The sequence below is a fragment of the Chiloscyllium plagiosum genome, unplaced genomic scaffold, assembly GCF_037043375.1.
Source record: "Chiloscyllium plagiosum isolate Xiang-an unplaced genomic scaffold, Cpla_swu_hap1 HiC_scaffold_3, whole genome shotgun sequence".
NCBI lineage: Eukaryota > Metazoa > Chordata > Chondrichthyes > Orectolobiformes > Hemiscylliidae > Chiloscyllium > Chiloscyllium plagiosum.
This window is the reverse complement of record NW_028270141.1, coordinates 74,536,379-74,550,017: the sequence shown is the minus strand read 5'-3', so window position 1 is coordinate 74,550,017 and position 13,639 is coordinate 74,536,379. Positions and strand designations below refer to the sequence as shown.

At 36.1% G+C, this 13,639-nt stretch overlaps 1 protein-coding gene across 5 annotated transcripts in view; it reads left to right on the top strand.

Moving 5' to 3' along the window:
- Nucleotides 1-9,177, top strand: part of ncoa7b (nuclear receptor coactivator 7b) — a 126,527-nt gene extending 117,350 nt beyond the window's left edge. For 4 of the 5 annotated variants that reach the window (XM_043683927.2, XM_043683925.2, XM_043683932.2 and 1 more), the window contains 5 exons: nt 4,571-4,696; nt 4,774-4,926; nt 5,045-5,140; nt 5,691-5,764; nt 7,489-9,177. In XM_043683927.2, the coding sequence (XP_043539862.1) occupies nt 4,571-4,696; nt 4,774-4,926; nt 5,045-5,140; nt 5,691-5,764; nt 7,489-7,624 (585 nt within the window). In that variant the 3' untranslated portion in view covers nt 7,625-9,177. Of the gene's footprint in view, nt 1-4,570; nt 4,697-4,773; nt 4,927-5,044; nt 5,141-5,690; nt 5,765-7,488 lie in introns of those variants that run through there. The other variant, XR_015753481.1, reaches the window with a different exon arrangement.
- Nucleotides 9,178-13,639: the final 4,462 nt, after the last annotated feature.

Here is a 13,639-nt window from a genome sequence, read left to right as displayed (position 1 = left end):
ACAGCCACCGTGCCGCCAGTTTCAACTAATTTTTAATGAAACTTCACTTTCACTGGAAAGCATGAACAAATTTAGATCTGAAAATTTAGATCTTAAAACTAAAAATAGCCAGTATCTATATGTCACTTCCTGTATGTGTTTCAAGTCTGTACGATAAAGCCTGTTAATGGTCACCCATTTGAGCATGAATCTCATTTTAACTGCAGTTGCTTCTTGATAAGTAAAATGATCAACTGGCAATTGAGACAATGCGACTAAGACTAGAGGCAAGTCCCTGAATGTGCCTTCAATCAAATATATCTTGGCACTGTTGCCTTTAACAAAAGTGTTATAATACTCGCTTAAACTTGAAATGTAACCAGAGCAAATCAGGCACTAATTTTAAGAGTAATTTTTTTCCCTTCCAGTTCTCTTTTTTAATGTATAGTTTTATCATAAATCCTACTGATAAAACTCATGCATATTATGCACGTTAACATCACTGGACACTTTTGAAGTAAGTTAATCTGGAAAAGATTCCCAACTAGAAAAAAGGCTTTTGAAAAGAGATAATACAATAAAATTGTAATACATATATAAAAGTATAATTGTTTAGCAATGTGGTATTAACTGTACAGCATCACATTCCTAATGCATTCTTTCACCCAACAATTGTCAGTTGTACTAAGAGCACTCATAGCCTTGAAGTTGACAGATTGCGGTTCAAAAACTATTCAGGATTGGAACGCAATGTTGATTGGTACTCCAGTGGAGTTATAGAGTACTTTTAAAAAGCCTCAATAAATGCATTTTGTTTCTTTACTTTGGGGATTTGAACATTGAGGTCAAATTCTTAATCAGCGTTTTTAATCCATAAGTCACACATTTGTAATATTCATTTTGTTTTTTTTTTCACTAATTTCTCCTGATCTTGCTTGACTTTTAATTGATATTGGAGTGGCTTAGTGATACAAGTTTCAACTTGAAATACATGCTGGAAATGACATGTAGAAACTCTGACAGGAATTTGCCATTTCTAGACTCGGATTTGCTCAAGCTTGTTGCTCTACGTGCACAAAAAATGCAAGGGTTTAAAAAAAACTTGGCATAAATTGCTGTGGAATTACTCTTGAGAAAATCATTCAAGTTTCCAAGACCTGGCCTGTCCATCAAGGAATGTGCATGTTTCCACTCACTCCAAGCTATTTGAAAATACTGTACCCTTAAATGTCTTTATATCAATTTTATTGTATTATTTTATAAGCTATTTATGTCATGATTCTAACCTGCCAGTTTTAATTTGGGGCAAGAGGCAAATGCAGGGAGTTAAATCATCTGTAAGTATCGGTATGAGACTTGAAATATTTTAACTCCCGGACATTGTTTAAATTGCCCATAATTCCTATCTGAAACTGATAGGCAGGAGAAAGTGATGACTGCAGATGCTGGAGATCAGAGTTGAAAAGTGGCATTGGAAAAGCATAGCAGGTCAGGCAGCATCTGAGGAGCGGGAGAATTGACATTTCGGACATAAACCCTTCCTGATGAAGGGCTTATGCCTGAAACATTGATTCTCCTGCTTTTCGTAAGCTGCCTGACTTGTGCTTTTCCAGTGCCATACTTTTCAACTCTGATAGGCAGAACTCTAATTTGATTTGATGGCGAGCTGATGGGGTGTAATTAGGGTACCTTGGGAGATCTATGAACATATTCCCAGTAAGGTAATTCATAAATGGAAGAATGAGGAAAATCTGAGATTGATTGAAAGGAGGGCACCTATTTTATGAAGCTCTAGCACCACCTCACCTATTGGACACCAAAAATCCATAAAGTAGGGCTTGGAAACATTTGCTGCTTCTCTAATCTGGAAGGCACCTGCTACTAGTTTGCACTTGAGTTAAGACTTTGTGGCTCTCAAACCAGAGGTGCAATGACATAGACGTTCTGACAATATTGTTGGGATGCTGATGTAAGAATTAACTTGGGCCATGTTCATTTGGACTAGCATCATCTTGTGTGTGAATTCAGGCTAGTTAAAATAGGTGGGTGTTGTAGGAGATCTTGTACAAACTCATTTTGGCCCCACTTGCATCTTTCAAAAGCAAGACAAGAGCAGTTTAAAAAAAATCCCCTCCAAACTGCCCAAATTCCAGAAGTTAACAATTCATTGGCAGTCTCTGCGTCCATATCTAGGGATAGTGTGCATTTTCCTGTGTTTGTTCACAGTGTGGAAGGTGGCATACAAAAGTCATGCATTGTGCTACTTTAAATAATAGCAATGAAAGCACCCCTGAGTGATTGCACAAGCTAGTGTGAGGTATACAGCCACTTAAACTTATTTTGATGAACAAAAGAAATAAACTTTAAAGGCATGATACATTCTGATTGCAGTAGGAGCTGAAGTGGAAAACATGGTGGAAGCGAGGTAGAAGGTGCAACAGGCCAGAGGGGACCAAGGGCTTTGGATGCCATGCAGGAGATCAACAATAGGATAGAACTCTCCTTCCCTCTTGAGATTAGGAGGCCCTCCAAAAGTATACTGAAGAGGTGTGGAAGAGAAGGAAGAGGTGTTTTAGTAATCAGTGCCAACAATCGAGCCCAGAAGTTTAAAGATGTCATACAAATGGTCGAGAGCAACCTTGCATACCATATCTCAACCAACTGCATTTCTAGTATATTTCACTGCTCCTGGTTTAGATATGGGCGGGACTGCTCTCTTATGCATTTAAGTGGGTGAGTTTTCATGCTGCGAGCTTCTCTTCCCTGACCACAATTTCCTCTTCCTGTGAAAAGCTTGTCTTTTTTGCAGCTGCTCCATCTCTCTGCTGCATCCTGGGGGGAGCTGCAGCTGAAACCCCTATGACTAAGTGGTGTGCTCAGAGCCTTTGCTGTAACACCCAGTTGCTCAAGATGCAATTTTTCTCCTAAACCACAATGTCAAATTTTGCAACATATTGTCTTAGGTGTTATTAAACAATTTTGGATTTAAATAAAACTCTGGTTTTAACAATATGGTTCCATATGGTTGATAATCAGGTTGGCTTGGTTTGTTCAAAAGTAAATTGATTTTGGTAGATGGGCATAAAAGATGGATTTAAATTTAGAAAATATAAAATCAAACTCAGGTAGTAAAATTTCACTGAAATAGAAATAATTTATAGTTTCATATCATGTTTATTCAACTAAGTTTAATATAAATCTTGTCTAGATATATTTATAGAATAGCAAGATTAAAAAAATGGGATTGCACTTCAGTTGATCTAATAATGCATTGTGTAGGATGTAAAGGAAGGGGAGGGAGCTTTGGCAAGTTTCCAATTTTGTTTTGTGCAAAGAGCACATGTTGTTTCTGAGCAAAACGAAAGTTGCTATGCTGAATAGAAAGTAGTTCATCATAAAGGAACAGCCAATCAAATACACTGGACCATAGAAGCACGCAGCCTGTAAGCACTTGGAAGCTGTTAAACTATTGCTACTTCCAAGTAATCAGCCAGAGTTTTGTGGAAATCCACTTGCAGAAATGAAGGGCACTAGAATGTCAAATAACATTAGAATTGTATTCAAAGCAAAAGGAGATGATGGATCCTTTGTACAGGTCAGTCATGTATTTTCCCTTCCTTCAGTTAAGTTTAGATTTTTTTTAAAGCAGAAATATGTCTGAAAGCAATTTAATAAAGAAATTGTTGAGAAATTGCTCACTTTACAATGACCAAAATTTTTTTGATAAAACTTTATACAGTAGTTTTCCTTTCCAACTTTTTAAATGTTCTAAATTGCACAATAATTGCATTGAGGCGTATTTTCGGTTTTTTCTTCCTCTAAGTAATTCTTGTCATTTTGCATTCATGTGCTTAAAATGAAGATAAAGATCCATGTGCAGCATAGTTCGTAAAAGTAGTATATAAATTTAGTCCTTTCTCTAAAACACCATTACCCTCCTAAACAAAAATCTGTTATCTTAATCTGGTACACTTTTCTAACTTAATTTTTAATTGCAGTATTATTTTTGTGTTGAGGTCTCTGCTTATGCATTATCAGCATTCTCCAAGATGTAGGAAATCCCCTGAATGCCTTTCCATGACACAAAAAAAACTGCATGTTTGATTTGTTGTTAGAAATTCAATATGTATAATTATATATTCAGCATTTAATCACTTATTATTTCAGATGTAATAAAATCAAATGAGGTAGTGTCTTGCATCTTTTTTGTGAAAGTTGATTGCATCTAAACTTTGATTACAAAGAAGATGTAGATGTTGGCTTTCATTTACATAAATTCAATGGTGGAAGCTAGAAAATTCATCAATCTTCCTTGACGTCTGTTATAGTGTATCAAATTTTGTCTGATTTTATTAATGCAGTCTTATTAAACTCTGTTATCTCACCTCTGTCAGTCTCTGAGAGATTGAACATGGTGTATCAACAAGTGAGTTGGTGATCAGAATGCATCATGCCAAGCCTAAAACCTGTTTTCCCAACATTAGCTTAAAGCATGCGGCAAGTTGCTGGATAGTAGTCAGAACAGTCAGTTTTCCTTTGAGAGCAGGGAGTTCTGAAAACTTCTTCAAATTTTGTTATTGACTTTTTACAGATTATCACCATTGAGGAGGCAAAACGACGCCAGAGTGTTGGGAGTTTTTACGAAGAAGAGGCAGATGATCTGCAGCCTGTTCTTACAGACCCTAGTGAACTGCTGGAGAGTTTCCACATTGAAAAGGTATATGAACACACTGTAGTGGCTGTAATATTCTGTGTAGAAAGAAGTCTACTAATTAAATATTTTCCACTCATCAGCTATCACAACACCTTCCTGCAAGAACACAGGGATATGCTTGGCGACTTACATATAGTACAGCAGTTCACGGAACAAGCTTAAGAACGCTTTACCGGAGTTTGGCTGTTATTGATACTCCTGTCCTCCTTGTTGTCAAAGATATGGATAATCAGGTAAATCAATTATTATCTAAGCTATTTATTGGAACAATACATTTATATGTTTGATTAGTTCAAGAACTTAATCATGGAATAAATACATTCCTAAACCAAGGTTATATTCTCCTTGTAGATATTTGGAGCATTGGCATCACATCCTTTTAGATTAAGTGACCACTGTTTTGGTACAGGAGAAACCTTTCTCTACACATTCAATCCACAGTTGAAGGTAATTTCCAGCAATGTAAACTTTTTGGAGAGTTTGGGTAGTTGAGAGAAGTTCTGACAAAATCATTTCTAAGTTTTGAACGTTGTTGAAAATTTCACTGGATTTATACCATGTATTTTTAAATGTCATCTGTTAAACTTAAGTTCTGGATCAAAACTTGGTATTATTGTGCTGTACAGTTTTTGAACAAAGAGAAGAATTCTTGCATGCATTAGGGGAAGTATCACAGCTATTTTGGGTTCTTATCAATTTAACATAGTATGAATTATACAGGAGCAGAAAACATTTAGCTGGGTAACTAATGATAGGGGTAAATGCAGCTCTGTCCGTGTCTTGTGTATTCTAAGAACAACTGCTTGTTCTTATTGAAACTCAATTCTCCAGAATTAACATGTTTCTGACCGTAACATTTGCTGTTTGTATTGTGTAATAAATTCACATTTTGGAATTCCTGACAAGGTTTAACTAATGCATAATTGATGTAAGTTTTGCAGTACTGCCTTACTATTATGTAACATGAATATAAATTTAATATATTGTAATTCAATAGATATTCAGATGGAGCGGAGAAAATTCTTACTTCATTAAAGGAGACAAAGATTCTTTAGAACTAGGTGGAGGCAGGTATGTATCCACTAAGTACAGTAATGTTATTATTTTATTTACCAAAGCTTATTTGTTTCAATTCATTCATGGGATGTGAATGATGCTGGTTAGACCTTGAATTGTTGGGTGCAGAGAGGACAATTAGGTGCTAATCATCTTGTGGTTTCTTTGCCCATATTTGAGTTAATGTCATGTGACTCTGGTGTCCAGGATCCATATTGAGGATTCCCAGGCCAACTCCCTGTTGACTGCATTATCACTGTGCTGCCAACTCAACTGTAGTGGGTATAATGATGATGATAGTGTCTAGGACATAGTCATTTTTTTGGAATAGTCTCTTTGACAAGTCTCCTCTTTTCAGCCTAAATCCCCTGACAAAGAGAGGTTTGCAGGGCTGAATGTTTGCTTTTTCCAGTGGCCCTCTCAGTTTCATTCATTTTAGCAGATTTTGTTCAATACAACTGAATGGTTGCTTAGTCATTTTAAAAGGCTTTTAAGAGTCAACCATATTCCTGTAGCTCTGGAGCCTCCAGAACAGATAAGGATGGCAGATATTTGGTCCCTGAAGGACATTAGTGAACTGGTTGGTTTTAAGGTCACCATTAGAGTGGCTTTTAATTCCAAATTTAATCATTGAATTCAAATTTCACAATTTACTATGTTGGAATTGGAATCCATGTCCATAGCCCCCCTGGATTAGTAATTCAGTGACATTATCGCTGTGCCACTACTACTAACTGGACACTTTTAGTTTTATTTAGAAAAACTTAAAAACTGATAAAGAATATTATTATAATGTTTGAATTTTTTTAACAAAATAATGCAACCACAATGTTGCTGTTGATGGTTTTAACCAAAAAAGAATCACCTTGTGATGTGGTAACAATATAACATTAGTACTTGCTCAGTATGGAGGCTTAAATGTATTTTTAATGAGCCCCATCAGTCCTTTACACCACAGTAATTTGAGTGCATTTTGTTAGTTGTTTGATAAGCTGGAGTTCTACACAAGTGAAGTTATTTGATTTATCGGGAAGTCCATTTATAAGAGGATTTTTATAAAGAGAGAAAATTGCACCAAAATGTATTAAGGATTCCTCAGAGTAATGGAATGTGGGATGAATTTTGCACACGTCAAAATGCAGTGGAAGTTTTTCTTTTTAAAGTTTTTTGTCTTTTGAACTTAATGTGCTCCTCCAGAAGGTATAGGACTGATGCCTCCTTAAACTACAATCCCTAAGCGCCAGTGAATTAGCAAAAACTTCCACTTTTATACTTTGTGTCACTTGAATAAAGTGTAACTGGGTTTTGAATCATGTAATCATAGTTACTGCCACAAACTCTCACTGATAGTAAAAATTCTTATATTTATGAAATGTTATCCATTATGATATGTTCCATTTTTTCCTTCATAGCTTTGCTGATAATATTCTATCTTGTAATTCCAATTATTTTTAATTTCATTATCTGAAAACTTAAATGTGAAGGGATAAAATGGCTTTAATTTCTTAGTTTTCAGTCTTTAACAATACTTTATTGTAATTGGCTTATAAATATCATGGCTGCTGTATATATTGAGATACCAAAGAGATCAGTGCAAACAGTTTTCTTAAATAAGCAGTAAGCATTGTTTCGGTGTTCACCATGAAGTTCAGCTCAGTTCTATGAGTAAACACACACAATACTAAATTTAACAACTCACAAATTTCATGATCTTAACTTTTTAATAATCACAATTTCAGTGGCCATTTTGGCTTATGGCTTGATGCAGATTTATATCACGGACGAAGCAACCCATGTAGTACATTTAACAACGAAACACTGTCAAAAAAAGAAGACTTCATTGTGCAAGATTTGGAAGTGTGGACATTTGTATAAATTTGCTGACTTTTTACCTGTGCCACCTTAATTCTGCTGTTCAGCTCACTGGATAGTATGATTCCACTGCTAGCTGCCTTATATTGTGTCCAGTGCTCTCAAGATACCATAAAGGAGCATGTATCTGAATGCTTAAGCTACAATTTAAAGCTGAACTATAAAGGAGATTACAGGCCACAGCTTTCGAGCAAGTTGATGTTTACACTACAACTTGTTTGGGACTCTTACATCTGCATTCCATCGTGTGCTAAAAGAAGATAGTTAAGTCTGTGAGTCTTTTGATGGTCTTTTTTAGTGTGAAAGAGGAACAAAAGAAAACTTTCCTTCCAAATGTGGTGTGGTAGCCAAAGAGTGGCTGGCTGTAAAGCACTAGTATGACCAAAGCCATCGTGCAAGGTGATGCTTTCCAACTTAACAGTATGGTTAATACAAAGCATTTTAAGACTGCATAATGCGTGTTGAAGGCACATCGTTCAGTACTAGAATGTTAGTTCAGACATTTTAATTGTTTAATGACATTACTTAAAGTTCTAACTGGAATGTTTAATGTTCTGTAGAAATACTTGTTTTCCAACAAGTGAAAGTGAATTTTTTGAAAAAGTGATAATCGTGGGAGGGGGAAGAAAATATTGTAATTATGTCAAGATCATTTATATATTATCGTACAGTACTTTAATTTAATGAAACTTTTATATTTGTTTTTGGTTACATAAATGTTTTATACCCTGTACTTGGGTTTGGTTTTGTATCGGTGCAGGCACTGAACGCCATGTTTCAAATCTTTGTTTACAGTTTGAAAAATGATAATGTAAAATAGTTTCTTGTGTATGTACTTTTGCATTTGTTTGAACATTCCAGTGTTTTAAGGGTATAAAGGAACTGGTAAGCGCACAAGGAATATCATCGCACTTTCAAAGAAATGGCAGGAGCTTTTGGCACCATATACAGCATGAATTGTAAATAATCAAGACTATACATACATTATTCTTCCTTCATTTTAGTCAATTAAAGTGCATTGTTTGCAACAAAGTATGGTGCAAAAAAAGTTTTTGATTTCTGGATTATTTTGTTATTAAGTGGTTGAACAGATTGTAAAGAAACATCATCAAACTTTTCAAGATGCTTAGAGTATTTCAAATGCATGTTTATAGGGTTTTTTCCCCCCTTCTGGATCAGATATTGAAACATTGATATTAAAATGCTGTTTCCATAAGGTGCCATTTCTACTTCTGATCAACAAACATTCTGCAACAAGAACTGAAGAGCATTTCAATACTAGATAAAGTTTTTAGCAATTGTTTTGCATATTTTGCTGTTGTGGAGGTCGTTAAGAATATCTGAATAGAGCACTAAATATTTCACCAATTTTTTTTAAAGTTTAGCATTTGATATGTTAAACAATAGCTTACAAATCATATTATATTAAAACACTATATCTAGTGTAATGAAAACATTCTAATTGTATCTGAATTCTGTACCTGTGAATGTCATCATTAAGAATGTATACTGTGACAATGTTGCAGTTAATCAATAAATCTGTGTATTTGAAAGCATCTTAGAATGGATGTTTTGTACCTGAAGGAAATAAGATGATCATTTCTATTCCTTGATTTTAAAATAACCTTTTTTGAAAACTAAGGAGCAACTTTTTCACGCAGAGGGTAGTACATGTATAAAATGAGCTGCCAGAGGAAGTGGTGGAGGCTGGTACAATTGCAACATTTAAAAGGCATTTGGATGGGTGTATGAATAGGAAGGGTTTGGAGGGATGTGGGCCAGGTGCTGGCAGGTGGGACTAGATTGGGTTGGGATATCTGGTCGGCAAGGACGGGTTGGACTGAAGGGTCTGTTTCCGTGCTGTACATCTCTATGCCTCTATATTTGGATTTTTGAGACCTTCTCCAGTCCAACCATTCCTGAATACAGAGTTCAGGTCCTGTACAGTCAAATTATTTTGACTTGCGTAATATCTGGCAAGATCCTGGATTATAGAATGCACAACCTGTGACTTCAGGGAATCAAAATTGCTGTCATTTGGTTACCCTGATGTAAAAGTGCAACTAATGCACATTTTTACTAGGTCAAACCATGGGTTCTAAACCACTGAGTGGTTGTATTTTCACAAGAATGAGGAATGGAATGGACATGAGTAATACCATTAGCTTTAAATAAAATAATTACACTTCTCACGTTCTTTCTCAATTATAATTTTAAAATGAACTGTCTTGCTGTACAACAATCTTTATAATTCACCCAGCTCAATTTTAAACATTGTTTCCAACTCTCAGTTAATAATTTTGTCATATCTGAAATAAAATTGAAAGCTAATGAGTTAAAGAGGAAATAGCACCTTCCATTTGTACAATCTCTTTAACATAATAAAATGTTTCAAAATTCTTAATTGCAGTATAATAAAGCAAAATACTAATGTGCAAAACTAAGGTCAGAGAATGGCATGAAGGAACACGAAGAAACAGCCTAACAAACTAGCAGTCAAGATGAGCTGCTACAAAGAAAATAAGCTTAATAAAAGTTCCGTATCTGAATGTATGCAGCCTATATAACAGTAAATTAATAGTGCACACTGAAATGATTAAACATGATCTGATATCCATAACAAAGGTGTGGCTGCAGGATAGGGATTTGATGCTAAATATTGAGGTGTCTATGACTTTAGAGAATAATAAAGAGGTAGTACTCTTAATCAGAGATGGTATTGATGAAATAAGTTAGAAATTACCTTAGTACAGGAGATTATGCTGTAGAATCTGTCTAGGTGGAGATGAGAAATATTAGTGGGAAGAAAATTCACTTGGAGTGATCTACACACTTCTTAAACGGTAACCGCAATATAGGAAGAATTATTCTTAGTGTTGGGTGCATGTGATAAAGTAATGGCAATAATTATTGGTTAATTTAATCCACATCCAAACTGGAAAAATAAGATTGATAATACCCCAGAGGTGTTCATAGAATACTTTTGATATTTTCTTGGAGCAGCATACTCTGGAACCAGCCAGAAAATAAGTTATATTGGACTTGGAGTTATGCAATGAGGAGCGATTAATTGAGGAGCGATTAATTGATGATCTCAGAGTGAAGGTGCCTCTCGTTAACAGCATAATCAGCATGATTAAATTTTACATCTAATTTCAAAGGGAGAAGAGTCCATCTAAGGCTAATATTTTAAAATTAAAGGGTAATTATGCAGTTACGAAAGCTAAGCTATCTGAAGCAAATTGGGATATTAGGCTCGATGAGGAATTAAGAAAGAAGCTGAGGCAGATATGCAAAGGCATATTTCAAGGTACTCAAAATAAGTACATTCCTGCTATAAAGAAAATTTCCAAGGGGAGGACCCACCAGTCCTGGTTAACTAAACAAGTTAAGGAGGCATGAAACTAAAGGAACACACATATAATTGCGCAAAGGTGACTGGCTAGTTAGATTATTGATCAGAATACAAAGAACAACAGAAAATGACTAAAAGGTTAATCAGGACAAACAAAAAAGGAGGCAAAGCTAGCTATAAATATCAAAATATGTTGTAAGAGTCTTTATTGTATTGAATGGCGGAACAGGCTCGAGGGGCCAAATAGCACACCCCATTCCTATTTCTTGTGTATGGATATCTAAAAAGGAATAAAGTAAGAAAAGTAATAAAAAGAATAAGAAACACGAGAGGTTCTCTAAAGAAGGTGGGAATGTGGAGTTAATAGTGGATAATAAATGACAGACATAATAAATATTTTGCTTCCTTTTTCTCTATAGACGCTACAGAACATCTCATTAATATGTGAATTTCAGGAGATTTGAGGAAGAGAGCCAGGAAATTTACTAGGGAAAATGTTAAGTAAACTGGTGAAGCTGTGGCTTGGTATGTCTCCAGGTCCTGATGGACGCCATCCTAGAGTCCTAAAGGAGGTGGCTAATGAGGTAGATGCATTGATAATTTTCGAAAATTTGTTGGATTCTGAAAAGGTTCCATTAGACTAGAAAGTAACAAATATAACAATTGTATTTCTGCAGGGAGAGTGCAAGAAAGCAAGCCAGTAAGCTTGACATCTGATATAGGGAAGGTGTTAGAATTGATCACTTAAGCAGAATATAACTAAGCACTTGAAAAACCTCAAGGTACTAGAGGAGAGTCAGCACGGTATTTGTGTATTATACAAATGTGCTGGAATTCTTCTAAGGGATAACATGCTGTTGATAAGGGGGAGCCTTGTCATGCACAATAAAATACTGGCCAAGCCTATGATGTTCACATCCACTGAGTCAACTTAAAAAGAAAAATCCAAATCTAGGGGATGCTATTTTTAAATTTCTAAGTCAAATAAGGGGAAATATTTTCACTCAAGGGATGAAACTTTCTACCTCAATGGGGTCATTGCATATTTTTAAGGTGGTGATGGATTCTTGTTAGGTCAAGGAATGAAATGTTAGTGGGCACAGCTAGGAATGTAGGATTCAAAACACAAATGCCCACCTTCTAATTGATATGGTCAAGTCAAACAAAACTGACATTGAGCCTCACAAGGGGCTGATCACGGTTTTAAGTTGATTAAGGGTGTTTAGATGCAATCAGTCCTGATTATATCGAGCATTTTCTGTTTTAATTTTAAGGAACATCTTGAAAGAAGTAAAAAGAAGCAGAGAGGAGTAGGGAAGAACATTTATAGTGTCCAGCTGAAATTCATCCAAAGATCTTCCCTGTAGCCAGTTGAATACCTAGGCTGCTGCTGAAACTCTAATTCATGCCTTTGTTCATAGAACCTTATAATGATGTAATAAGACAAGAAGTCATTTGGCCCTTAGTGCCTGTATCAACATATTGGTAGAGGTATCCAATTGATTCCATTTCCCTTGTCTTGCCTCTTCACATGTAACATGGTATCAGATTAAATGAAGCCCACTGATATCAATCTGCATTTCAGTTGGTACATATCTGAAGTTTATAAGATTGTTTGGGACTATCTCTTAAAGTGAAATGAAAAAATAATGAAGGGGGTGTCATGTGATGTGCTTTGAATTTTGTCTGATGCCAAGTCTGGCTGTTTTTGATCATTATAGGCTGGCTTTTCCCAGGCCACGAATAAGAAGAATGGTGAGACAGTTGAGAAAGTTCTGTGAGAATGAGGAAATGAGATTCTCACATTTTGCACACATTGTTTTAACGAGTTAAGACTTTCACTAGTGAGTGGTGAGAAGCCTATTTGCACGCACTAGTATCTCATGATCACTGAATCTCATCTCATTTATATGCAGATTGCTATTTCCAAGTCAGTGGAGACAACCGACATGTTAATGACATTTGATACAAAAGTCAGAGTGGCTTGCTGGTGGCTGCAATTCACTGGTGTTTTCTCCACATATCCAACTTTGCTAGCATTCCCCAATATCTCAGGACATACTCCATGAGCAATGACTGCCTGCACCCTCTGAATGTTGGCACCTCATCACCTGTCTGTGTATACGCTGCCCTATTGGGAGTTATTTTCACCTGGAATGAGACATGGATAGGGATTGAGTGATATAGAAGTAGCTGTTTAGATTAGATTAGATTACAGAGTGGAAACAGGCCCTTCGGCCCAACAAGTCCACACCGACCCGCCGAAGCGAAACCCACCCATACCCCTACATTTACCCCTTACCTAACACTATGGGTAATTTAGTATGGCCATTTCACCTTAACCTGCACATCTTTAACCTGCATTGTTTGTGTTGGTACAAATGGAGGAAAGGTAGTGGAGTATCCTAAGTGAATGAGTCAGAAATAGAGAAAGAAGGGAAGGGTTAGTGGTGTGGGGGATGAGGTGGTTGAGAGTCATTGAGTGAAGATGCCAGATGTAAACTGAGAGTGGTAGAGCATGAATCTTGGTGGAAGGAACATACAGTAGCATAGTGAGAATAAGTGTGAGGAAACCAAGAATAGATGGTGTCCTTTATCCTGCAGAATGAAGTAGGGCATTAACAAGGAAAGAGGATGGCCCTTCTGTCTACCACCCTGTCCAC